The following is a 24,560-nucleotide window of genomic DNA, read 5'->3' as shown; positions in this document are numbered from 1 at the left end:
CACCACAGTACATGCAATTGGCAAAGTATAATATATTGAAAACAAGCGACGACTACTTTCGCCCTCTTGACGCTTGTCGTCGCGCCTTGCCAGGTCTGTTTTTGCTTACTCCTGGTTTACCCTTCATCTTCTTTAAGCTAAATCCACTCATGTCAGATGTACTATCTGCAGTGTTGCTCTTTTTGTGACGCTTTGGTCCACCAAATCCAAACTTTTCGTCCTTCCGTTTCCGCTTTCCACCTGCCGCGGTCTTGCCCCCTCGTCCGCCCTTACCACCACGCGATCCACTGTCCACCTCAACATCGAATTCGTCGTCTCCGTCATCCCGCCCCCCTTCGGCCGAAGCATGTTTCCTGCGCGCCACCTTGACTTTCTCTAACTCTGCCTTTTTGGTTCGCTCCCTCTCTGCAAGTTTCTCTTGCTGCACCTTTTTGCCAAACTGATAGAGATGAAGGACATGAGTAACAGCTTTGTTATGACGTGCATCTAAATGATTTCATACCTTCTTCAAGTCTCTCTGTTTTCGTGCCTGCTCTGCCGCCTGAATCGACGCCGCCTCGTCCAACAATCGTTGTCGCACCTTCGCCATATGCTCGTCAGTCTTGACCATCTCCGCGAAAAAATCATCTGGTCGAGAAAATGGGACACCAGCAGCTAGTATCCGCTTGCGACCTTCAGTGGCTGCATAAAGGGCTTGCTTGTAAAATGCAAGCTCTCGTTTCAGATCATCATGAACGTCAGAGGGATCCAGGTCAAGCGGGGCGGGTGAGGTTATTGACTGCGTTTCGATCCATGGCACTTTGAAACCAGGTTGGTCAAGTCGTATGTCGTCCAGGCGTGAAAGTAGTGCCACCTGTTTGAATTATAAGTATTGATTAGAGCCATGTTCAAATAATGCAATGAAGCGCCAATACACGTCCGCCAACAAGCCCCGAATTTGCATATTTGTCGTCCAAATCTTCGTCGTTTGCCAACATCCAGTGCATGTAACCCAACCGACATCCGCATTACTAACCGTATCATTAGAATAAACTTTTTCTACCAGCTCGTCCTCTTCTTCGTCCTTGTCTTCCTTTTTTCCTTTCATCATATCGAGGTACGCAGCGAGTTCAGCCTCGTCTTCCTCGTCCATGTCCACATCACCCATGCTGTCTCCTTCTACATTTTGGGCCGTATCCACTTCTGCAGTGATCTTGCTGTCCTCCTCTGCAGCTGCCGCACTCTTCTTTCCCTTTTTCTTTCCACCCTTTTTCTTAGATACGGCTGTATCCTCGGTCAAAAGCTCCGCAACGTCAGGGTCGATCTCCAGTTGCTGCTCCTCAATGAAAGCCGCAATGTCCACGTCCAGAGAGTCGCTGTCGGTGGAAGCGGCAGGTGCCTGCACATGCTTCTTTGATCGCTGCTTATTTCGCTGTTGCTTTGGTTTGGCCATTGTACGTTCGTAGGCAGAAACACGCGGGCTCCAACAAAAGGCTTGGCCTGCAAATCATCAAAAAGAATTCAGCTTTCCCCAGTAATGTTCCAAGCCACACGCATATTGCGGCGCAGTATGCCCATATATGGGTTTATTGCTTCAAGCATGCTGTTTGGTTTCTTGTGGAGATCGACGACGACGACGATCGGCCCAAAGAACCATGCGGAGCCTGTGTCTTCTCAGCGAGGCCCGTGCGGTGCTCTACCCAGAAGACGTGCTGGACAGTACTGGACGTTCACATATTGCGGTCGATCCTGAAACTCTGGACGTGTACTCTTCTGTAGGAACGGAACGTCAGAGCTGGGTATACAAAGTTTCTGTCTCACAAGAAGTAACTGAAATCGCTACATTCCCAAACCAACCACTCGGAACAACTGCCGCTGTGGAAGTTGTTGGCTTTCAATATGTTCCGGAGCTTCAGGCATTGTGCGTCGCGCTCAACGGGGGCGACCTAGTGTTGATACCATCAGAGGATGGAGAGGACAGACCACCAGAAGTGGTGGGAACTGTGGATTCAGGAATTTTATGCATGGAATGGAGTCCAGATCATGAGCTTGTAGTGATAGTTACGGGAGCAGGAACCATATTGGAGATGACGAAAGATTTTGAGGTTATCACAGAAATTCCGATTCATGTGGAGGGGACTGGCAAGGAGGAGCACGTAAGCGTTGGATGGGGCAAAAAGGAAACCCAATTTCATGGATCAGAGGGGAAACAGGCTGCCTTGCGTAAGGACGATGCGCTGACTGGCAGTAACCTGATTTCGGATGACGATGACTTCCGACCACGGATTTCATGGAGGGGCGACGGAGCTTACTTTGCATGCTCAGCGGTGGCACCAAACGGCAATAAGAGAGTCATACGTATGTATGACAGGGAATGTACTTTGCAATATACGAGCGAAAGCGTATCGCAATTGGAGCATGCCTTGAACTGGAGACCCTCGGGGAACTTGATCGCCGCAAGTCAGAGGCTTCCCCACCGGCATGATATCATCTTTTTTGAAAAGAACGGACTTCGACATGGGGAGTTTGCCCTTCGCGATGATACCGCTACGGTTGTAGAGGTGGCGTGGAATGCGGATTCAACAGTCCTTGGTGTTTGGCTGCAAAGTGGTTCTCCTTCTGCGAAGCCCGAATCAGTCATTCAATTGTGGACTGCAAATAACTATTACTGGTACTTGAAGCAGGAATTGCGACCGGTATCAGAGAATGACTCATTTTCCGGTATGCAATGGGATCCGGAAGTGGCTCTTCGATTGCATTTGACAACTAGGTCCGGCTCATACCAACGATCCGACTTTTGCGCTGACCAGTTTGTCAGCACATCTCGGGTAGCAGAAAATCCTGCTACGGTGGCTGTCATTGATGGATGCTCCGTTCTTCTTACGCCGTTCAAGCATTTGAATGTACCACCACCGATGTCTGCTGTTAAGGTACAATTGCCTGCACCTGCCGCATATGTCACCTTCGGACCAGGGAATGCAGGCGATGACCTCGCAGTGTTGCTGTGCGATAAAACGGTTCACCTCTTTAAGGGAGGCTCTGTTGTTAAACCGGTCAAGGTACCTGAGCGTTTAGGATATATCAGGTAATGCTTTAAGCATCGTTTGCTTCCAGCAAAGCAACGAGTTGGTCTTAACTTTTTGGTCAAGTCTTCCACAGGAAAATTCTGCGATCACCTTTCGTCAAATTGCTTGGATTGACGCCAAAACTCTTTTGGCCTTGGCGTACGATGATAGGGTTGGAGAAGATTATGTTGTGATATTCACGCTGGACGAAGCGACCATGCAAGTTTGCGAAAGAAGGGACGCGCGAGCAACAAACGGTGTCCGCTCATTCGTTCGGCTGCACTGCAACGTGGACAGTGGAATAGCAGTAGTTGAAGCTGCTGATGGACGGGTAGCATATGGTTAGTGATTTGTAATATCGTCGCGTGCACGATCGTTATTCATGACATCCTTCGATTCAGTGGATTGTGCTGCGGAGCAGCCATTTTTGCATTTTGTGCCCGGCGTTCCAACCATGTGTCCGTGGATATCTACCGCGGAACTCCGTGGATCAGATGGCCAATCACAGGTAATGTCAAACTCAGAACAATCTGGGCCTGATTCTATGGCTCACCTGAGTCTGTTAGCAGAGAATCCTGATAGGTTTGAGTGATCGCAATAAGCTGTATGCAAATGACCGACTACTTTCACCCGATTGTACATCATTTTTCGTCCATGATGACTTTTTGATATTGACGACCTTCACGCACACTGCGAGGTTCATTTCTTTAAATGTGGCTTTCGATGGTAAGTGAAAGTATCCACTCGTAACAAAACCTGCTGATCTCACACTCAGTGTCAGATTTCACTTTGCCGGAGACAACCTCCTCGCCATTTGACGAGCACGTTCGGCGGGTTGAACGCGGTTCAAGAATAGTCACGGCGGTACCAGGAGACATATCGCTAGTCTTACAGGTAATGTTCGTTAGCTGCTCGGATACGAGCTTCGTTCAACTGACCGGACTTCGAAAATATAAGATGCCGCGAGGCAATCTTGAGACAGTTTATCCTAGAGCTTTGGTTCTTGCCACCGTTCGGCGGTTAATAGATAAGAAAGATTACCGAGCAGCCTTCCTTCACTGCCGGAAGCATCGTATCGACTTGAACCTTTTGGTTGATCATAATCGCGCGCAATTCGAAGGCAACATTCAATTATTTGTGCGGCAGATCGATGATCCAGAATACCTCAATCTGTTTATCTCGACTTTGAGGGACGAGGATGTAACAGTGACAATGTATTACGGAGCCATCTCCAAGGTCGGGACGACGGACAAGGTTGAGGGCAAAGTCAATTCCATATGTGAGACTATTCGACGGGCCCTGGAGGAAGTTGATTCGCAGCGGTACACACAGTCCATACTGACAACTGATGTCAAGAAAACGCCGCCTGATTTGGAAGCGGCGATGAGGCGCATTCTCTTGGTAAAGACCAAAGAGTCACCCGAGGCGGCGGATGCTGCTCTGAAATACGTCATATTTCTTGCGGATGTTGACAAGCTTTACGATGTGGCTCTGGGGATGTATGATTTTCCACTCGTGCTCATGGTTGCTCAGCATTCACAAAAAGATCCACGAGAGTATCTTCCGTTCCTTTCGGAGCTACAAAAACTTGAAACAAACTATCAGCGGTACCGTATCGATGATCATCTAGGAAAACGGGAGACGGCGTTGCGCCATCTTAGCCTTGCCGGTGATGAGTATTACAATAATTGTCTTGCTTACATCAAGCAGCATGGACTTTACAAGGTGGCAATGGACGTCTTCTCTGATCAAAAGGCCCGGTACCAGGAGGTGTTACGATTATATGCAGATCACTTGGAGGAACGTTCCGACTATGAGGAAGCTGGGCTGTTGTACGAAATCGCTGGAGCCAAAGTTACAGCGATGCAGGCGTATCAGAAAGCACTAATGTGGCAGCAAACTTTTGCGATTGCCACGAATCTTGGACTTCCAGAGGCCGAAATAACTGGAATGGCTTGTGACATGTCTGGTCTGTTCGGGTGCAATGCTTGTATTTTCATTAGATGTAGTCCTAACCTGAACTTCATTATAGAGGAAATGATCAGACGCCTTCAATATCGAGATGCTGCGCGGATCCTATTGGATTACGCGAAGAAGCCTCTTGAGGCCGTAAACGTTCTCGTAAAAGGGTCCCTGTGGAGTGAAGCATCCCGGACAGTAAGTTTGCTTTAGCTGCTAGTTGACCCGTAGCTAGCTCACGAACTGTGCTCCTGTAGGCCTGTATGTATGGGCATGCTGAGCTAATAGACACAGCTATAAAGCCGAAGGCTTTGGAAGGTATTTGCGCTTTCTGTCTAAATATCTTTTCTCAATCAGGCAACAAGCGCTCACATGGCTTTGTAGCTTGTGCGCAAATGCTGGAGGACATCAAGGACATGTCCACCGAATTCGACACGAGACGTGAGAGATTACATCGATGGAGGGAGGAGAAAGCTCGGAACTTGGCTGCAGCGGAGGCCGGAACTCACGACCCAAGCCTCGATAATATTGACATGTTTTCCGACACAACGTCTATGGCTACAACCCGCATCACGGGCGCCAGCGCCTTGACGAGTTTGGCTTCACGATCGACAGTGCGAACGGCGTAAGTTCCTAAATGTTCTTCTTCCACAGCGGTCCGTATAATAAGCTAAGCTGCCTGCTGCATCAGTCGTACGGCTAAGGCTCGGCGAAAGGCCGAGCGGAAACGAGCTACAGGCCGTGACAAAGCATTCGAGGATGAGTATCTAATGAATTGCTTGAGAAAGCTAATCAATCGTTCAAATGATATGAGAGGTGCGTATTCACTGGTCATTGCTAGCTTACCATTAGAAATTTGACCAATGTTTATGTATCAGTTGACGTTCTTGCGATGGTCCGCATTCTAATGGTTCATAACCATGTTGAGCGCGCGCGATCTGTCCAGGCTGCTTTTAAGGCACTGGTGGCAAAGATACAGCTCGGAATTCCAGAGATCTTCATTGCACCAACACAGGTGAGTGAACACATTTGCAGGCTTATCATTATTCAGATTGTAAGACCTGGACATCGCATGCAGGCTCCCGAGACAGCTGAAGACTTCAAGAGACGGGTCATGGAAGGGCTGCCACCACCAGCTCCACGTAATGTGGAACCTCCACCAAAATTGTCTGATGCTCAGTATGGGATATCTATATTAGAGTAGGTGGGTTGTTGTATTAGGTTTAGAATAGCATTAGTTGTAAGTACAAGCAAACACACATTCATTTATTACATGAAGAGACTGTCGTAGTCCACGAAGGACATGCGTTATCTGGAAAGTTGCAGTCAAGAATGAAAGTGAAAAACTGGAAACTCTTTAGATTACATGATTTGGGAGATATTAATGCACAAAAAGCATGTTGAAGATATGTGCTGCCTACAAGCATTTCATCCGTTTACAGCCCGTCGTTCTCTTTACATTTTAATCGCCAGTGATGACAATCTGTCATCAAAGGGCATTGCCATGCCTCGCCAACCCAGGTCGCTCTTCGGCTGAGCCAGGTCCTCCCAGCGGGACGACCCTGTCTCCATTCTTCACAATTTTGCCTCCATTAGCAAAGACTTCACTCCCCCGCTCATCAACTTCATGCTCGAAGTGCGTCCGACGAGGGAAATTGCCATACTCTCCGTTGGTTGTTTCCGGACGACGATAAGTGTAAGTGTCGACAGCTTCGATGAGATGGCCGCCGGCAGGCCGGTAAGTAGTGGTGCTCAGTGTGACCGTGTGAGTCTGAGGGTCACCTTTGACTTCAGTGTAGGTTGCACCCTCACGAGGTTCATGGCCTTTCTCTTCAGATGAGCCCAACCCCTGCTGGGATGTGGTGCTCTTGGGGTTCACAGAGTTTTGCGCAGACTCATTTGTAGCAACAGACGTAGCGGCCACATTGGGTGGTTTGTTAGATTGGTCTGGATTAAAGCCACCAGAGTTTGTCAAGTTAAGCCGGGTAGAATAGTTTCTGAGACGGTCAAGTTCATCTTGGGCTTGATATTGCGGTTGAATTCGCTCCGGGTTGAAAGTAGTCTCGACGGGCTGACCGTCCCTCCATGTTTGGACTGCAGGCTCCCGACCCGAGTTGTTCACGGTAATCGCCGTGGCATTTCCTGCTTTCCAGGCCGTTACAGACGGAGGTTGTTGGTCTGGGATGTAGACAGCCGCTGTGCTCATGATTAGGGATAAAAGTTCTTCTTGTTCGCTTGAGGTGATATAAAACGGAGCTTTGTTCCAAATGTTCCTTTTGCTGGACTGGATTTCTACCCAACTCGATACCAGCGTTTTCGGAGAATATCAAGTCTCTGAATCACATTTTTGCATGACCTCATCGCTGTGCTTGCATCTAGCCACCGTCCATTTAAAATAGTCTGCATTAGGGCCGATCATGAAGGGATATCCCCCATCGGCGAGACCGCAAATAGATTTACGGGGGAATTTAACGTTTACCAATCCAAAAAGTATGCTTATGCTTGGGGACCTCCCTATACGCACTCAGTCCCAATCTTCTTTGAAACCTGTGATTGCATTTTCCAAAGTTCACTTTTTCAACAACGATTTTAGAAGCGACACTCAGTTGGGAATTTGTATCGTCCAATACTGTCATTGATTTGAGGCCATTTACACCTCTAAAGTAGTCAGACATGCCCGGTGTTGCAGTTGGCTCACGCCGTGGAAATCCAAGCGTTGCCCCGGTTCTAAACGGTACGTACGGCGCCGTTTTCCGTTTTAAACACTTGTCTTCTTGCCAATAAGCTTATATTCAATCATGTCGTTCCATCAGCGGTTGACTTTGTCCCATATAATGCTACCCATGACCATAAATCTTCATATGGCAATACTAGTCCGGGACATCTAGTCGCTTCGGATGAATTGGACAGGGCAAAAAGGCTTGCATTGGAAACACAGGCTGAAGAGAATCTCCGCAACATGATGGAAAAGGAGGTGGGTGATTTGTCTGTGGATGTAGCCCTGACCCTACGCAAACTCAAAACCTTTTCCGGTGTGCCTCTAGAAAGTAGAACTCCATCGAAAATCACTCGATCGAGTGCAGAATTGGGGAAACACTGTTCTGGGGCAGCGCCGACAAAGACTTGCTGCCAAAGAAGAGCGCATGGCAAAACTTGAGGTTCGAAACTCTTCTGCTGGGTGATGCTGTGTTTTGGTGCTGCCGGCTGAGTTTGCAAGCAATAGGAAGAGAGACAGAAGGTGGACCAGGAATGGGCAAAACTTAAAGACGCTAAACGTCAGGAAGCGATCGATCGAGCTCGGTGGATGCAACGTACCGAACAGCCCAGAATTAAGCAATTACATTCTTCCCTTCTGCTATCCAATGTCCTTGAGGTAGGCACATACCTCTACGTAGAGCACGAACAATCTGGTAACCCTCTGGACTTCAGGAACGGAATAGGCAGTTGATTGAGAACGAGCAGCGTCGCAAAACACTCGAAAAAGCCAAGCATGCCGAGGAAGCTCGGCTCCGACACGCAGAAGAAGAGGCTCTACGCAAGGAACAAGAAGCAATGGTCCGTGCACGGATAGCCGCCTATCAGACAGCCGAAGACCAACTACAGCAGGTTGCTGCCAAAAGACACGGGAAGAGTAGGTCTAGGGCAAGTTCAAACGTCCCTGGCACAGATGAGACGGTAAGAGACGTTGTTCGTCGGGCTATTCACGTGCGGTCTTTTTCTAAAATGTTGTCATCCCTTCAGAGAGATGATGAGAAGTGGGCGGCGGAAAGTCGAAGAGCAGCGGCTCAGGAGCGGGAACTTCGATTGACAGATCGGCAACGCCAACTCAAACTGGAAGAGGAACAAAGGAAAGCTTTGGACGCAGCAAAAGAGCAGCACGAAGTGAGTTGCAACAGCTTAATGTCATTCGATGCACTCGAGGATCTAACGTTTGCATGTGTCGTTGAACAAAGGCCGAAAAGCGCAAAATTCTTGAAGACGAAAAGCTGCTCAAAGAGGAGGCTGAGAAATTTGCGGAGATGAAGCGTTTGTTTGCAGTACAACGCAAAGAAGCAGAAAAGAGGATCATTCAGTAAGTTGGGCTTAATCCGGTCTTCACATAGAAATCGTGCGATTCACTATGATCTGATGATGTTCCCTTTTCAACAGAGAAAGGCAAAACAAATCCGAAGCTGCTTCACGCATAGCGGCCGAACAGAGCCTAGAATACCAGCGTCGGAGAGAAGAGTTCCTTGAAAAGAACATTCACGCTCACGATGGGTTGTGGGAAAAGAGGATGGCGGAGGAACAGGCTAGGCATAAGAAGGCGCTTGAGCAAGAAGCAAGCTATCAGATAGAACATGTGAGTAATCCGCAACATCCTCGCCAGAATCTTGCTGTTTCTGACATCGTTCCCTTTCCATTCCCAGCTCAAAGAAATGCAGGAACGCCGTCGTCGTGAATTAGAAGAGGGACTAGCTATAAGGCAGAAATTTGAGAGGGAGGCGACGGAGTTCATAGAGGGGGGAAAAGCTGAAAAGGCAACGGCACACAAGAATTTAGACATTCTTAAGAAAGCACACAAAGAACAAATGGTAAGCGGATCTGATAGGTGAATTACACTCATGTCCACAAGTACCCTTATCTGGGCATATCTTTCCGCATAGGAAATGAACGAGCGGCGTCGCAAACAAGAGCGTTCAGAACTACTTGAAGACGAGCTTGCCGCGCGAAGAGAACAAGAAACGGAAGATGAAGCGTTCGAGAACTATGCGATGCAGTTAATGAAGGAATGGCGTGCAGCAGGGAAGGATGTGACACCGATCCTGAGAGTTCTTCGTCAGGACAACGCTCAGAGAAAACCAGAACGACCTGTGCCTCCTGGTCAACAATTGGTGAATACGTTTTCTCGATTAGGTTTCCCGGGGAGATCTACGACGTAAATAGTATGCAAATGAGTATCTAAGCAATTTCGATCGTGAAGGACTTCTAGACGATTAGTTCTCGGTAGCATAGGCGCTAGCGGTAGAGAGCGCGCATCATAGATCTTATGAAACTAGTTAGCTGAATAAAAAAGTAGTGTGATAACTGGACTACCAACGGGAAGTGATAACGTACGCCGCAGTGCTGCATATGGTTTTACTTATTCAAGACATCAGCCATTGGACCTCGCTAGCCTTCCCAAGCCAACCATAACCCAGAAAGATAACGGCTCGAATTTGTTATGTCCCGTACCAGATGATTCCTCCGGGTTGGCTGACGTGACTTGCGACTCTACAGGCACCTCATCTGCCTGCTTAACCGTTACCAATAGTGGGAACTGATAGCAAATGTCAGTAGACGAACATATCAAGGACGTTCGCATATTGATCGTACCCTGATGACCTCCTGATTACTGCTTCTGCTTGAGGCAACACCACGAGTTCTCCTCGGTGTGACGTGAACAAGAATACTTGTGATGTTCTTGTCCCTTTCATGAATGCCAACAGCGGATGCTGCCCCACGACTGTCCTTTTCGGGTTGCTCCGTCCCCTCTTCATCATACTCCCAAATCTCCTTCGCAGGATCAACTGTAAAATTTGGGGCCACGACGGTTACCTACACCATCCCCGAATTTCTGTTAGTCCTAAAACTATCAAGAATCAATCGCGTACCCTTACCTCACAATTGCTTTCCGCTTGAAATGAATCACCGGCCTGTCTGCTGCTCGTGCTTGCGCTTTGCGTGGTAGCCAGTGAAATCGCGATTCTTCTTTCCAACGGATTTGAAAACTTCATAATAATGCGGGTGGGAGTATCCCATTTTAAATCGGATAAGGGAGAATTTACAATGCTGATGGTCGGAATAAAGTGTCTGTGCACACACGAATGATAAGCATGACCAATAAGAAACGGTTGACCGTGTAGCGACTGCTTACGATGCCATGAGTTTAATTTTGAATCGGGTGCTTTGAGCTTTCTGTTCAGGCTTCACCAAAATATGCTCACATTTGCGACAGCGTTTAGATCGCTTTGTGCGCAGCTGTATTCGCTGCGGATAAAGAGCGCTATGCTCCGTTACTTTGGGTTAGTTAGCTGCAAGAATTTCCCCAACATTTCTACGTCGCCCCACCTTTTCTGCATCGGGTTGTCGTTTGGTTGATTCATTCTCTGTCGTAATGTGGTAACTGTGTTGAAGCTCAGTATGGAGCGTTTGCAATATGGTAGCACAAATGTACCCACCATTCTTTGCACCCTCTCGTACCAATTGCACTCGTTCGGTGTCATCGCTCAACGGCGGCTCAGTTAAAGGAACGTAATTTTCGGGTCGTGCATCGCGGCTGGTCGTGCTGGATGCAGCCGATCGGTTCCCGAAAGACGCCAGTGAGGCCAATCCCGGAATCGAAGCCAGTAGCGACGAAGGAAGATTCAGGCCCGCTCCACCCGCGCCTCGACCTCGAAGAAGCCCGAACTGATTGTTTGCGTTGTCTTTCACTTTCAAAAGTTTTTCAAAGTGCAGTCGTAGGTTTTCAAATTCGCGAACATCGGCTCGCCCTTCTTCAACAGGTTGCAACTGTGCTGATCATACAATCATACAATCTAGACGTCAGCGCTCAGCCGAGTGACAGAATTCGTTTGATTAATCAAGCTCCCTACTTGCAAGGCCCGTGGGTCGCTCAAACTGGAGTCCAATCTCCAGTGAATCCCATCGACAAGCACCGCATGACAAGTAATGTGTATTTCCAGTAGCGGGTGCGGTTCCTCCTGCGGCAGTTTCCGCTGTTCCAGTGGCAGCAGGATCTACCAATGATACCACGGTCAATGTATTTTGACATTCAGGGCATTCGAAGCAATTACGGCCACATCTGTGTTCAAAGTCAAGTGTAAGAATCCAGTCGGTCCAGGCTCGTCATGTACACCAAATGCGGCGGGAGAGTTTCTTACCGATTCTTTTCAGCCTTTACAGAAGCGGTTGGAACCTCGAACAAGCAGTTCGGGCAATAGTAACAGGCAATTTCCTCCGATATACACAGAGGACATCGTAGTTGGTGACAGTGATCGCAGTAGTATGTTCGGGATATGGGAAATAGTGACAGAATGTCTGCAGTGCGAGGAGGTTCAGTGGTCTCATCATCATGGCCGGTGGGGGTAGTTTGGGTATTGCTGGGTATACGGGCTTGTTGATGACAATGGCACTAGAAAACGCCCAGACTGTTTGTGATCACAGCCGACATCTCGCGGAAACGCAACTCACGCACAAAGTATTACCTGATAGTACACATACGGAGGAGGGATTAGGACGTCTTCCACAACGAAGCCTGCTTCGTCACGATAGGTCATGGCGACGAAAACACTCCAACACACAAGGTTTCTGGACGTTAATTCCTGTAGGACGGACAGATCAACTAGGCCCCTTCCTGCTCGTTGTCATTGGATACAATGAGTGGCTCAGCCATAGAGCTTAGCTACGAGGCACTTTGAGGCAAACGACGACGACGACGACGACAAGTGCAAATGACTGTCACTTTGAAAGCGGTTGGTCAATTAATCAACGCAGACAGCACTAAAGCCATTCGATTAAATTCCCATGTCCTCACTGCTTCATGCGACATCTGGGACTTTGGGTACGAGCAGGTTCTGCCGCAGTGGGCTGGCTTCTTCTCCAAACCAGTGTTGCAGAGTTTTCTGCGGCGAACACATGAAGGTTCAATTGCTGCCAATTATTATCTCCCGGCCAAGCGTGGTGAATTTCGGAAATGATGGCTTCCTGGCAATATGTCCCCAGTGGTCGCTTCAGTTTAGCAGGTGTGTTGTATTGCCATGGCAACAAGACTTCGTGTAGATCTCAGGTTTCTGACCGAGTGTGTTTGTTGATCTCTATTTGCAAGATTGCCAGTCCGCCCCTCCAACCACCGTAGCGGGACGCTTCTTCCTAACTTTGGACGACCAGTGCATAACATGAAGGTGGAGTGCCTGTACCGTGACATGAAATGCCTTTTCTAATTACTAACACCACGCTGGGTGCAGAACCAACTGTTTCAGTCCACCTTTGAGGTGAAAGACATGGACCCCTTTGGGAAAAAATTTGACAGAGGTAGGGTTGCATTATGGAATGGTGGTATGCTCTGGATAGGAAGAAGTATTGAACAGCCGGATAGTCTCTCGAATTAGAGCTGAGGGCCAAACACTGGACGTTGAAGTGCTCCTTGACGTAAATACGGAAATCTACCCCCTCGAGGTCGGAGACAAGTTTGCCTTTTTGCTGGCAACAACGCTGTCATTGGATGGCTTGGCTGGGGATGCACAAAACAAGGAGGCATGGAGAGATCGGAGTGGAGAACGAACGCTGGCGGACGATTACGATTATGTGATGTACGGGAAGGTGTACAAATTCGATGATTCGGGATCTGGCAAAGTGTGAGTGTTCTGCTGTCCATCCTGACTCTTGCTCAACAACATGAATGGCAGCGACTTGTTGACTTGTGCTTCTTTCTACCAGGTCCGTGTATGCGTCTTTTGGTGGGCTACTTTTGTGCATCACCGGAGATCAGCGACAAATGCAGGATTTCGATGTTGGCATGAACCTCTACCTCTTGATGAAGAAATGAACTTCCTTTCGCTCTTACATATCCAGAAATACGAGAGGACCATTGGCTGCAGAGCATTATACTTATTCTGTATATAAGACTACTACTCATAGATACAATGTGTGTTGCAAGACCCGTCGATATAAGCCCCGATATTATCAAATACTTCATCGTGATGCCTCCGATGACGCCCCAGTAGCTCCGCTCGCCCCAGGTTGATCCGCCTTAACGGACTCATATACCTGTCCCAATGCCCTTAGCGCTTCGGCCCTTCTGCGTCTCACTTCCTTTGTCGTCTCCGTCTCCTCTCCCAAAACCTTATCACAGACCTCCCTCAGCACAGCCTCCACCTCCAATTTACTACCGCGCCATAGAGCCTCTAATCCTTTGCTAGCCGCCTCGTATTCCAACTTGGTGCGCAATTCTCGCTCCTCGGCAGTCATCTCCACATCGTCTTTTGTTGCATCAGATGAAGGATTGGGTGGCTTGTCGGCAGTAGCGCCTTGTCCCTCCGCGCCTGTTCCATTCTTCTTTTCATCCTTTTTCTTCTCCATTTCTTGAAGCTTGGCAAAGCTCGATTGCAGATCCAAAGCCGTTTTGAATGTTCCGACAGTTTCCCCGATGATATGCGCCTTTTCTCTCATTATGCCAGCCATCCGACTCCCGAATCCCCATGCCCGCTTGAAGACAGGTCCCTCTTCCGCATCAATCTTCGCCAGCCATTGTGATGCCTTTAGCTGGTATGTGTATCCAACAGCATGTAAGAGCTCCACACCATATGATTCGGTTTTTAGTGTTTCAGCTTCCAACGCTGTCATGGTGCGGAAAGCCTCCATCGCTTCCGCAGATAAGCGCTCACGGTCTGGCGACGGGGGTGCTGTGGCTCCGGTTGCATCTGCGGCCCCTGCATCAGCGGACACTTCAATTGGAAACGCATCGACGTAGAGCGCCAATTTGTTCTTCAAGCTGGTAACCAGCTTGTCGACTCGTCTATTTCGGATCTCGACCCTCTCTTCGACGGTCAGGTCCTTATTGTTTTTCCCGTCACCTCCTCCATCGCCAAGGCCAGACATGGCTTCCGCAAAGTCTTTTGCAATAGAGATCTCCCCGATAATGTCCACAAATTTGTCACCACCAAACTGCTGCTTGAAGAATTCCTCAGGATCTACAAATGGAGTATCACTACCGGAAGCGGATTTGCCATGCTGGTTGTAGAATGAACGGCGTTGGGGATCGGAAAGAACTGAAAAGGATAAACTATTAACACCGCAGTCTCTACAGAGCTCCACACCAATGGCATTCACTCACCTTGGTATGCTTCAGAGATCAATTTGAACTTCTCCTCAGCATCAGGATCGTCCGGATTTTTGTCCGGATGGCATTTCATCGCCTTCATGTAATACGCTTTTTTGATTTCCCCCGCCGTCGCACTCGCTTGCACACCCAATAAGTCATAGTATTCCATTTCGATGGGATGTTCATCTAACAGGCATAGAAATGAATACGCCATCGCTGCAGTTCCCAAACCGTTCGTTATAACATACCTGAGCCTTTCTTCCCCCCAAATTTGGCTGGCACCTTTCGTCGCTGCTGTTCTTGAGCCCTTTCCCTTTCCTTCTCCTTCGGCTTCTCCTCTTTCTGCTCCCTATTTGATCCTCCTACTCCATTAAGCCGTGGCTCATCCTTCCTTTTAGCGTCACGTAGCGGGATTCTACCCACTTCCAAACACGAGAAACACTGCACACGATAATGGTCCCATGCATACCCGTCAGAGGTCGGAGAGCTAGTGGGAGAAGGGCGAGGGGAAGTTGATGACGGTAGGGAAAATTCAAGAGTGACACCACATGAGGGACAAGGTGCTGTTGCAGCGGGACGGTGACGGCGGGATTGAAGGAGGGGAGGTTGTGGTTGTGCTGTCTCTGGGGTGGTCATAACGTGGGACTCGGGAGTCGTTAAAGGGTACGGGCGGAGAGTGACTAAAACGAGGTTGCGTGAGGACAAACAGTAGACCACAGTTCACAATGAGTTCAACTCGTACCTCCTAAAGACAAACGCTTTTGAAATGCCCTTCAAAACAAAAAGAACCAAGCGTGGGTACACGAAAATCAAGGAAATTACAATACACTCTCGTCGCAGTCTCGTTAAAACCCTCGGGTGCTGCTTCTCCAGCAGGGATGGAAATGCTTGAAGGATCTCGCCACACAAACGTACAGCGAAAGGTGATGGCGCTTCGAATTGACCCGCAGTTGCCATGACAACAAAAGATCTGGAATTGACGCTTCATTTCGATCGGCTTTCACTCTCTCCGCTGTTGGAAAAACGTTGGCGAGCATGACGGTTTTTCGCCCTTGCATTGACCTCCATGAAGGTCAAGTGAAACAGATTGTAGGGGCATCTTTGAGCGATTCTGCACCCTCCGTTCTCAAGACGAACTTTGTCGCGAGGTAAAGTGTGTAAGGCAAATGTCATGTCGCATGGTGCTCCTCGTTGACCTGCTTGCATATCTTAGCCATCCACCGTCATATTATGCAGCTCTCTACCGCCAAAACGGTCTCAACGGCGCACATGTGATTAAACTGGGGCCAAAGAATGACGAGGCAGCAAAGTCCGCTCTCACAGCGTGGCCCAAAGGCTTGCAAATTGGTGGAGGTATCAATATTGATAACGCCCAGGAATGGCTGGATGCGGGTGCAGATAAAGTATGCGTTTTGGGGTGAGGATTCTTGATATATTTGCGTTTGATTTTTGAATGGAGAATGGCGCTATTTTTTCCTAGAACACAGAATGATTGATTGATATATGCTTTTTCATTTTGCTTACAGGTGATTGTAACAAGTTGGCTATTCCCGAATGCAAAGTTCAGCATAGACCGTCTCCGTGCACTTGCCGAGAAAATCGGTAAAAAGTCTTTAGTAGTAGATCTGAGGTAAGTTTTGGATTTTTGCAAGGAACGTAATCCTTTTGTAATCGCTAAAGATCATGTTAAAGCTGCAAGAGACGAGGCGACAAGTGGATAGTAGCCATGGACAAATGGCAAACACCCACGGATACAGAAGTCAATAAAGGTGAGCAATTACCTGAAGTGTTGAGCGTGTAATATTGATACTCATTGGGATGGGCATCAGAAACGTTGGACATGATAACCGAATACTGCAGGTAACCATGATAGGCTTTTCTCGACCGATGAATCCAGCTCCTTACTCATCCACTCTCAGCGAGTTCCTGGTTCACGCTGCAGACGTAGAGGGGCTATGTCAAGGCATTGATGAGGAACTTGTTCGACGTAAGTACCGTCTTTCAACTTGGCTTTGCGTCAAAGCGTTGTGAACAAGGTAGTCTTACGTTATAGGTCTGGGCGAATGGTGTACCATACCTTGTACCTACGCGGGGGGAGGGAAGGGTGAGTGTCGCTGTAAATTCGTGATTGGAAAGTGTCAGATTTTTGATGAAGGAAACGGTCCTGTAGATATCAACGATTTGGCGCTGGTGCAAAGGCTGTCGAACGGAAAAGTAGATTTGACCTATGGAAGGTGGGATTCGTTATGGCAAAATGGCAAGTGTCCGGTTGGCTGACCAGGACCCTTCTTTCAGCGCACTGGACATTTTTGGGGGCACAGGTGTACGATTTGATGATGCAGTGGAATGGAACAGAACGAGTCGTGCGTAGGCATCAAACAATAGTGTTCATTTTAATACATTGTTACGCTTCAAAGCATTTGGACGAAATGTTTTGTTCTCAAAGTGATATATATTTACACAAGGCTATTTACAAACATGCCAATCACCCAAATCCATACAACAGGGAATCTCATCTTTTCTGTGCGTTTGTGACCTCCGCCGGTCCTCCAGACAGCCGTTCATTCCCTCCGCAGTCAATCGGCACTTCTTCACTGTCCGTCTCACCATCCAACTCGTCGTCCGAATGATGCGGTGTTTCATCATCAGGCCCCACCTCTTCATTCCCTTCGAGCATCCTTCGCGTTTTGCCCACACACCTTTCAAATACAAGGACACCCACCGCACAGCCAAAACACAAGACTACGTCCATCCAATTGACCCAAAATGCAGCACAGTCTTTTAGGCCAATCAAAAAGGGGAACAAGATTCGCCCGATACTTCCCGCTGTGGTGATCCACCCAATGAGGGACCCTTGCGGCCTCTTACCCAGCATTTTAGAGTACATGGAAACAGTCAAGGTTTGACAAACAGGAGACCCGATGGACCATATCAAAGTCATTCCACCCACAAATGACAACCAATTGGCTTTGGTACGCTCCGGTTCCGGGTCCACATTGAGGAGCGTTCCAGCAATAACCGCCGCAATTCCCAGATTCAAAAGATGAGGTCCGGCGATCAGTCGGCGCTGAATGGGATCAACGAGGAAAAAGACAACAAGCCCAATTATTCCCAGCATAAAAAAGAATTGACCGGAATGTTCGAGGGCAGCCTCATCGTCCACGCGATGATGCTGATACAATTCCGGAGCAATCGTTTCCGTGACACCAATGACACCACGTAGGACAAGATTCAGGGTGAAGAACAGGACAAAGCCCCACTTTAAGAGCTTCGCTTCTGCATGAGAGGATACAGCGGCGGTGCCGTTTGGTTGTGGGAGAGTCGGAGGCACCGGTGCAACAGGATCCCGCTTCGGCATCGCCGAGAGAAGGACTGGGATGAGGAGAATGTTCACGAGAACTAAAGCTCCAGTTGGGAGAATGCACGCAAACAAGGTCGGCGTCCCTGTTTTGTCGTTGTCGCTCTCGACAGACGATGCGTCCGCCGTATCGGACTCTGTGTAAGCGCCTCCCAAATACATGATGAGTGTTGCAATGCCAGGAGTCAAGGAAAATCCGGCATATTGTGCCTAGGGAAATACGATTCTATTTCAGCAGAAGTTCCTTCTGAGGACACTTGACAGCACGAGACTCACCATGCCGCTCCACGCAATCGCTTTTGTTCGTTCAGCTGGAGGCACCGCACTCGCTAAATATGACCTGCAGACAGCGACCGTGCCAGTGGCGAATCCACATGCCAACCTCGAGAAATACAACCAATATATAGGACGGGGTAAAGCCCAAGAGAATGCGTATAAAGTATTTGAAGCCGCAGCCAAAACAGCGGCGAAGATAAATACTTCCCGAGAGGAGCGTCGTTTATCCGCCCATGTTCCAAATGGAACCGAGCATATAAGACGCCCGACCGAAAATAGCGAAATCATGGTACCCAATGTAGAAAGATTTCCTCCCATTAACGTAACATAAGTATACCTGCAATGTGGAAGGCATGATGAGTTTCCACTGTAGCCTTGGCATTAACTATATTCTCGACAACGTACATGGTAGGCAACACCAGACCGCGACTCGCCTCCGTAATAAACAATGACAACAGCACCGTGAGAGTGTCTCTTGGAGGTAGGTGCGACCAGCACGACCTGGATGTACTCTTTTTCACGTCATTCGAAAATTCACTTTCAATCTCTACATCGCTCTCCTCCACATCTGTTGGAGAGCCGAGGGTCGCGTACGACGGAGGTCGAGAGTGAAGACTTGCTGAATCGCAGTTGTCTTCCGACCCTCTTCTGTACCCGTAATCGAGTAACAACGGGCTGTTCTCGCAAATATAGGACGCTTCGTGTTCATTGTCGTGCTCGTAGGAATCGTGATCGTTTCTCAAACTAAGGGACGTGTTCAGAAAGAGCGAAGGTTGACGTCTCGCTCCATCCTGTCCTTGAGAAGTCTTTGCCATTCAAAATGCCGGTTTCTCAAGATGCTTTCTTCAAGACTGTAGATGCAACGAATAGAATAATATCCTCGAAACGAAATCTCTAATTCCTTCCGTTTCCAAAATCCCCGTTCTCGCCTTCCCGTTCCTTTTCATAGACCCCAAACCGGGTTTGAAATTGGACACCCCGCCCCCGCGCGCTGATGACGCGAAGGGGCTTGGCGGACACCACATGCGCCACTTACGTAGCGCACGTGCTCCATTGGGTGGCATTCAAAGGGTTGCTGTGCCACGCGATGCCAAGGCTATGTCAGGGGCTGGGCGGCGCAGTGCTTACGATATTGATTATGTATTACAGATCGCTTGCTACTGTAACGGAATGCACAATGCGCAATGCTTGCCCAGGAACAATCTTCCACGTATATCTAGCTTGCATCTTGGCTAACAGCGCCTTGGTTTCGATCAAGGCCATCTTTTGTTCGATCCAGTTGTGTACGCCCAGCCCAAAGGGTGTAAAGAACCTGGCGGAGCAGGATCTGCCTTGAGCCAGCGGCTGGGCTGGAAAGACTGAGGATCTGGGTAAACCTTTGGGTCGTGATGGTCGGAATTGATGTTGATATAGACGATTGTTTCTGGGGCAGCCTTGTGAGAAACAAGGGGGCTCTCCTTGACACAAGAGCGCCAAAGGACGGGGATGGTAAGGTAAAGGCGGAGCGTTTCCTTGACAATAGCGTCCACCACAATGAGACGAGACATATCGTCAGAATGCACATCCAAGGAGCTACCGAGGACAGAATCGACCTCCTCCTGTAGCATCTTCATTGCATCCGGGTGCTGTGCCAGGCACATCACGGCCTTTGTCAGCGTATTGGATGTGTGCCAGAGAATGTGGACAGTTTTAGCGTTGCCGCATATATTCTGACAATCTTTTTGCAATAGCTACCGTTTCAAATTCAGCAATGAAAAAAAGCAACGAGCTCGCCCAGAATGTCCTGATCGCTGAATTTCCCCGAAGACAGTAGACGATTAAGAAAATCCGCATCGGTGTCACTAGCGTGAAATGCGTCGGATCTCTTTTTTCTAGCATCTACAATGGCATTAACACCAGATTTGATGTCATTGGGACCCACTTTGGCCAGATTCCACAGAATACGCGGCAGGAGAGGTCGCCGGGTCAACCCATGGTTGATAACTTCGTACTCTCTGAATAACGCTTTGGCGTCAGCATCATTCGACTTTAATGATCGAACGTGCTCAAACTTGTACGAGGAAGCTTGACCGAGCACGTCCAGCGTTTCCCAGGACATGTACAAAGGAGCATTGATGATGGCTCTCGGACTCTCCCCTTGCCTTTTGCCCATTATCATAAACTGTATCCCATAATTGCAACAGTTCGTCTCCCATTACGGACGCTGCTGTTACAGCATGTCGCAAATGCGTCAGGCCAAATCCCGGCTGCAACAGCTTTTTGGTGCATTTTCCACACCTCATACGTGGGCATAATAAAAAGTCCATTGTAAACCATGCCGTCCGCGACTACATGTCCCTTGTTTCCTCTAGGAAAGCTGGTGGAGTCGGAAAGTACTTCTTTGGCCGCAATGGGATCCGAAATTACGATCGAGTTCAGAGAGAAATCGGAAACGCACGATCGGACCATATTTCTTGTTTAGATCGATGAAGAACTGATGGGCCTTGCCTGCCTCTACATATTTCCGTACATTTTCAAGGTGTCCCAAGATAGGGATGTGTCCTGACGCAAAGGAACTGTCGCGTTCTTGTGGTTGAAAAGGTAGTCAGAGATCACAAAAGTGAGTCCTGTCGCCACAAGAAGGCCACAAAGCTCAACGATTGCCATATTGCTGATGCCTCCGCGAAAGTAAAAAACTTTCATACGTACAAGTTAACTTTAAGCATCACTAGCCCAGAGTCAAGAAGGAAAGGGAGCGAAACAACAACACGGCAAGCTCAAATGTCGAACTCCAGCGTTTAATATACAGAACGAGGAACGCGGCGTTTGGTTCACGGCGGTGCGGTCTTACGTTGGCGTCCTGCAGGACCCAACGGCGGGGCGGCAACGAGAAGCTTTTTCATGGAGAAACTACGGACTGTCGCTGTGCAGGAAACGGAGGGGCTGTTAGATTGGTCATTTCCGAAAAGGGTTTGTTGGTATGTTTTATTTATCGACGGTCTATAGCTGGGAGCCTGGGACAGCTGGAAACATAAAATTGACTTTGACGTTCGAAGAATCTGTTCTTTAATCCGTACATAATTGAAAAGCCTGGATTTTGCAAAGGCCAAGAACGAGCGCATGTAAACCCATCGCTTACGTGTCAGCGGAGTTGAAATCTACTGCTGTGCGATGCTTCCGGTGTTTAAGTTCATCTTTTTTTTTATCAATCTTTTGACGGTTGTTCGTCCAGACGTCTGGATATTCTCGAATGTTACTATTTTTTCCCCCGACTCTGCTAACCTAATCATGAGCATGATGGAAAATGCCATCATCGATATTCCAGCTTTGTCGGTTTAGCTGCCAAGAACATAAACATACAGCACGAATATCCAGAAATTTGCATCTCTACCGTAATGGATAGAAAAGGACGCACACCGCGCATTCTCAAGATGGCCGCCGCAGCCAAAGACGGCATCAGAACACTAGTAGATAAGGTTGCAGCAGGACGAGACGAAAGCGATGACCAAAACGAGAGGGTGAGCGTTCATGCAACAAACTCTTTTTCCACAGAGTTGGCTCAATCTTTAAAAACCCCAGTCACCTCTCCTCGCAGACTTGGAATCAGCAGAGACGGCATCGGCCAAGCGCACAGTTGTCCTCCCAACAGCAGCAACGAAAGCCAGACAACTGCGCCAAGATCAAGAATATCAGAACAGCATCAAACCAGCTCTACCTCCACGCTCCTTCCTAGCCTCCTCATCGTCGACCCTCACTCCTGACCCAAACGCGGACATTCCGTCGGCGCTACGAGCCAAACGGCAAGACGGATTGACTACATCATCTACTGCCAGAAATTACGGAGCAATCGCGGGCGACTACAGGGGATCAACATCTGCATCGCAAGTTATTGTTGAAGTGAATGCAGCAACGGACAGAGCTCATGAGGTGGTAGGGAAATTGATTGAGCGAGGTGAAAGGTTGGAAGATATACAGAAGAGATCAGGCAAGTGTCTCGAGCGGGTTCGGTCGTTTCTGACTGGAGATGCAACATACTTATATATGTATGCTTTGTAGCTAAACTGGAAACGGCCAGCTCATTGTTCAAGAGAAGAGCAAGGCGGGTGGAAAGTGATACTTGGTTCAGGAAGCACAAGGTGAGCTATGGACCTTCAAGTTCCCAATCCTTGTTGCCGGTTGATAACTGGAGTTCCAACTTCGTAGTCGACTCTCCTTTGGTATGGCTCTGGGGTGCTTGCAACACTAATATTACTCTGTAAGCCCTTGTTTTTTTCATATCTGCGAGGGACTTGCCTAACATTCTAGCGACAATTAGGTGTTTTGTGGGCCTTGTTGTCGATTGCCTTGACTCCTCATCGCACTGTGCCCGCACCTGCACAACCGGCGGTGAATCCGGCTCCTGGAGAGCCTCCAGGTCCACAACAACCGCTTGCATATTGATCTTGCACACAGCAACGGCAGCCGCAACCGCCAAGCAACCTACCCGCATCATCTGCTGCGGGACCAAGCCCAGCCTTTATATGTCCGCATATCTCTGCGCAATTTGCGGAGCCAGTGCCCACTCTGCGATGAAGTAGGAAGATGGGAGAAACAGAAAGACTGTATGGGATTCAAAATGGACCGCAGTGTATGTTGTTCTAGTTAGTATGTATGAACTATGTAGCATTAGGCAGAAGCAGATATCAAAGGACAGGTCCTTAATGATGATGCTCTGTTCATCACCAGTATACTCGTTTTCGGTCTCTTGATGGATGACGCCCCATTTCACCAGCGTCCTACTGGGTACAACTGATAATCGAGCGCATACATGTACAGTGAAATTGAATAACGAAAAAATAATCATAAAAAGCATCACATTATATGTACACAGTCAAGCTAGGCAGGTTTCCAAAGCGGTAACGAGACTATCGACCGCACAACCAGCACCCCAAAATCTAAATCAATTACAGAACAGTATCTAATATCTTAACTTTTTGCACGATCAGGTGAAATTATTTCTTGATGACAGGTTTGAAAATTGATGTTTGCTGCATCTTTTTGAGAGTCTTGATATCTACAGTTCGCTCCTTCCATGTCGACTTTCGCAACTTGATAGGCCGGTTTCCAACGTATTTTCCTATTGGCCATTGATCCATATGTCAGTTTCACAAATACCAACGGAAAGATGTAATAAATTTTAAACCCACCATTCATTTCCTTCATTGCTTTTACAAAATCACCAGCATCTTTGAAACTGACAAACCCATACCCTTTGCTTTTGTTCGTTCGTTTATCGCGAACAACTCGGGCTTTGAGTACAGAGGGGTATTTTGAAAAGGCTTTGAAGAGGAGATCATCGGTTACTTCGTTGCCGAGGTCACCACAAAAGATGCGGAAATCGTCTACAATATAACCAAGGAGGTGAGTATCCGTTTACAAAACAGTCAACGAGCGGCACATGCTACACACTCTGGTCCCATTCCAGAAGAGTTTCATCTTCCCACGCTTCTCCACCTGCGGCCCGCAACACCGTCTTCTTCTTTTTGCCCTTCTCCGCGCTCTTGTCCACATGCTTTCCGGGATGCGGTGCCATGACCGGTAGCGCTGCCAGGGCAGCAGCTTTCTTGTTTTCATCTGTGTTGACACGCACAATATTTGCCGTTGCAGCACTCGGTGTGTATCCAGCCGGATATGGGACAGCGCCGGTTTCGGATTCGATCGTGTAGCCTGTTGGATAGGGTACACCCCCAGTCGATGAGTTCGTTGGGTAGCCTACAGGATATGCAGCCGCATTGCTTGAAACCGGAGGTACGGGATTGGCGTAATAGGGAGCAGAATAATATTCGGGGGCGGAATAGGTTGCTGAACCAGTATATGTCGTTGGAGCTGCTGATGCAACGTAAGGCGATGCCATGTAAGAGTCTGCTTGGTATTGCGCGCCACCAGTTCCGTAGTAGGCGGACGGGTCCATCTCTTGGTGATAATATCCCGACATTTCAGCTCACGGCAGCGACGATTGTTCTACACAGATGAATGGAAATGGAGAGAAAAAACGACGACGAGATCTGCGCAAAGCCCGGCAATATCACGTGGTGTTCAATTAGTTACTAAGCATTGACAATGC

The 24,560-nt window shown here is 48.4% G+C and overlaps 12 protein-coding genes across 13 annotated transcripts; 5 read left to right on the top strand and 7 right to left on the bottom strand.

Moving 5' to 3' along the window:
• Positions 1-52: 52 nt before the first annotated feature.
• On the bottom strand, positions 53-1,432 carry SPPG_03021 (uncharacterized protein; the record flags this gene model as incomplete). Its single annotated transcript, XM_016751306.1, has 3 exons — positions 53-439; positions 503-853; positions 1,016-1,432. The coding sequence occupies 3 exons, from the start codon at positions 1,430-1,432 to the stop codon at positions 53-55; spliced, it is 1,155 nt and encodes a 384-aa protein (XP_016610603.1).
• Positions 1,433-1,601: 169 nt separating this feature from the next.
• On the top strand, positions 1,602-6,322 carry SPPG_03020. 2 transcript variants are annotated; one of them, XM_016751304.1, is made up of 12 exons: positions 1,602-3,064; positions 3,129-3,385; positions 3,446-3,552; positions 3,614-3,770; positions 3,826-3,938; positions 4,002-5,013; positions 5,077-5,201; positions 5,261-5,321; positions 5,388-5,628; positions 5,695-5,819; positions 5,882-6,018; positions 6,082-6,322. In XM_016751304.1, the coding sequence occupies exons 1-12, from the start codon at positions 1,635-1,637 to the stop codon at positions 6,205-6,207; spliced, it is 3,891 nt and encodes a 1,296-aa protein (XP_016610601.1). In that variant the 5' UTR covers positions 1,602-1,634; the 3' UTR covers positions 6,208-6,322. The 2 variants fall into 2 exon arrangements, with proteins under 2 accessions (XP_016610601.1, XP_016610602.1); XM_016751305.1 differs by having other exon boundaries at positions 3,611-3,770.
• Positions 6,323-6,369: 47 nt separating this feature from the next.
• SPPG_03019 (uncharacterized protein) lies at positions 6,370-7,382 on the bottom strand. Its single transcript, XM_016751303.1, has one exon. The coding sequence runs from the start codon at positions 7,207-7,209 to the stop codon at positions 6,493-6,495; it is 717 nt and encodes a 238-aa protein (XP_016610600.1). The 5' UTR covers positions 7,210-7,382; the 3' UTR covers positions 6,370-6,492.
• A 121-nt stretch (positions 7,383-7,503) lies between these two features.
• On the top strand, positions 7,504-10,075 carry SPPG_03018 (uncharacterized protein). The gene is made up of 10 exons (XM_016751302.1): positions 7,504-7,737; positions 7,817-7,977; positions 8,048-8,161; positions 8,227-8,376; positions 8,433-8,678; positions 8,745-8,885; positions 8,957-9,075; positions 9,153-9,345; positions 9,413-9,577; positions 9,650-10,075. The coding sequence occupies exons 1-10, from the start codon at positions 7,677-7,679 to the stop codon at positions 9,923-9,925; spliced, it is 1,626 nt and encodes a 541-aa protein (XP_016610599.1). The 5' UTR covers positions 7,504-7,676; the 3' UTR covers positions 9,926-10,075.
• Positions 9,449-12,715, bottom strand: SPPG_03017 (uncharacterized protein). The gene is made up of 10 exons (XM_016751301.1): positions 12,230-12,715; positions 11,906-12,156; positions 11,618-11,826; positions 11,204-11,539; positions 11,094-11,148; positions 10,900-11,028; positions 10,643-10,835; positions 10,359-10,580; positions 10,101-10,302; positions 9,449-10,029 (listed from the first exon to the last, which is right to left on the bottom strand). Exons 1-9 carry the CDS (start codon positions 12,299-12,301, stop codon positions 10,138-10,140), a joined length of 1,632 nt encoding a protein of 543 aa, XP_016610598.1. The 5' UTR covers positions 12,302-12,715; the 3' UTR covers positions 9,449-10,029; positions 10,101-10,137.
• Positions 12,716-12,834: 119 nt separating this feature from the next.
• SPPG_03016 (DNA-directed RNA polymerase core subunit RPB8) lies at positions 12,835-13,743 on the top strand. Its single transcript, XM_016751300.1, has 4 exons — positions 12,835-12,925; positions 12,989-13,055; positions 13,120-13,378; positions 13,461-13,743. Exons 1-4 carry the CDS (start codon positions 12,920-12,922, stop codon positions 13,567-13,569), a joined length of 441 nt encoding a protein of 146 aa, XP_016610597.1. The 5' UTR covers positions 12,835-12,919; the 3' UTR covers positions 13,570-13,743.
• SPPG_03015 (uncharacterized protein) lies at positions 13,612-15,748 on the bottom strand. Its single transcript, XM_016751299.1, has 4 exons — positions 15,587-15,748; positions 15,093-15,524; positions 14,857-15,030; positions 13,612-14,791 (listed from the first exon to the last, which is right to left on the bottom strand). Exons 2-4 carry the CDS (start codon positions 15,478-15,480, stop codon positions 13,716-13,718), a joined length of 1,638 nt encoding a protein of 545 aa, XP_016610596.1. The 5' UTR covers positions 15,481-15,524; positions 15,587-15,748; the 3' UTR covers positions 13,612-13,715.
• Positions 15,749-15,854: 106 nt separating this feature from the next.
• SPPG_03014 (phosphoribosylformimino-5-aminoimidazole carboxamide ribotide isomerase) lies at positions 15,855-17,352 on the top strand. Its single transcript, XM_016751298.1, has 9 exons — positions 15,855-15,992; positions 16,058-16,247; positions 16,371-16,474; positions 16,537-16,613; positions 16,674-16,704; positions 16,764-16,831; positions 16,898-16,948; positions 17,015-17,078; positions 17,140-17,352. Exons 1-9 carry the CDS (start codon positions 15,880-15,882, stop codon positions 17,213-17,215), a joined length of 774 nt encoding a protein of 257 aa, XP_016610595.1. The 5' UTR covers positions 15,855-15,879; the 3' UTR covers positions 17,216-17,352.
• On the bottom strand, positions 17,223-19,439 carry SPPG_03013 (uncharacterized protein). Its single transcript, XM_016751297.1, has 3 exons — positions 18,884-19,439; positions 18,479-18,815; positions 17,223-18,412 (listed from the first exon to the last, which is right to left on the bottom strand). Exons 1-3 carry the CDS (start codon positions 19,291-19,293, stop codon positions 17,357-17,359), a joined length of 1,803 nt encoding a protein of 600 aa, XP_016610594.1. The 5' UTR covers positions 19,294-19,439; the 3' UTR covers positions 17,223-17,356.
• Positions 19,440-19,731: 292 nt separating this feature from the next.
• Positions 19,732-20,630, bottom strand: SPPG_03012 (uncharacterized protein; the record flags this gene model as incomplete). The annotated part of the gene is made up of 2 exons (XM_016751296.1): positions 19,732-20,208; positions 20,244-20,630. 2 exons carry the CDS (start codon positions 20,628-20,630, stop codon positions 19,732-19,734), a joined length of 864 nt encoding a protein of 287 aa, XP_016610593.1.
• A 1,141-nt stretch (positions 20,631-21,771) lies between these two features.
• SPPG_03011 (uncharacterized protein) lies at positions 21,772-22,897 on the top strand (the record flags this gene model as incomplete). The annotated part of the gene is made up of 5 exons (XM_016751295.1): positions 21,772-21,975; positions 22,037-22,409; positions 22,514-22,593; positions 22,661-22,712; positions 22,773-22,897. Exons 1-5 carry the CDS (start codon positions 21,853-21,855, stop codon positions 22,895-22,897), a joined length of 753 nt encoding a protein of 250 aa, XP_016610592.1. The 5' UTR covers positions 21,772-21,852.
• A 363-nt stretch (positions 22,898-23,260) lies between these two features.
• SPPG_03010 (uncharacterized protein) lies at positions 23,261-24,470 on the bottom strand. Its single transcript, XM_016751294.1, has 3 exons — positions 23,906-24,470; positions 23,644-23,838; positions 23,261-23,573 (listed from the first exon to the last, which is right to left on the bottom strand). The coding sequence occupies exons 1-3, from the start codon at positions 24,429-24,431 to the stop codon at positions 23,449-23,451; spliced, it is 846 nt and encodes a 281-aa protein (XP_016610591.1). The 5' UTR covers positions 24,432-24,470; the 3' UTR covers positions 23,261-23,448.
• Between the last annotated feature and the right edge of the window lie 90 nt (positions 24,471-24,560).

Source organism: Spizellomyces punctatus (genome assembly GCF_000182565.1).
Source record: "Spizellomyces punctatus DAOM BR117 chromosome Unknown supercont1.4, whole genome shotgun sequence".
NCBI classification, from domain to species: domain Eukaryota; kingdom Fungi; phylum Chytridiomycota; class Chytridiomycetes; order Spizellomycetales; family Spizellomycetaceae; genus Spizellomyces; species Spizellomyces punctatus.
This window is presented reverse-complemented; position numbering and strand designations above follow the sequence as displayed.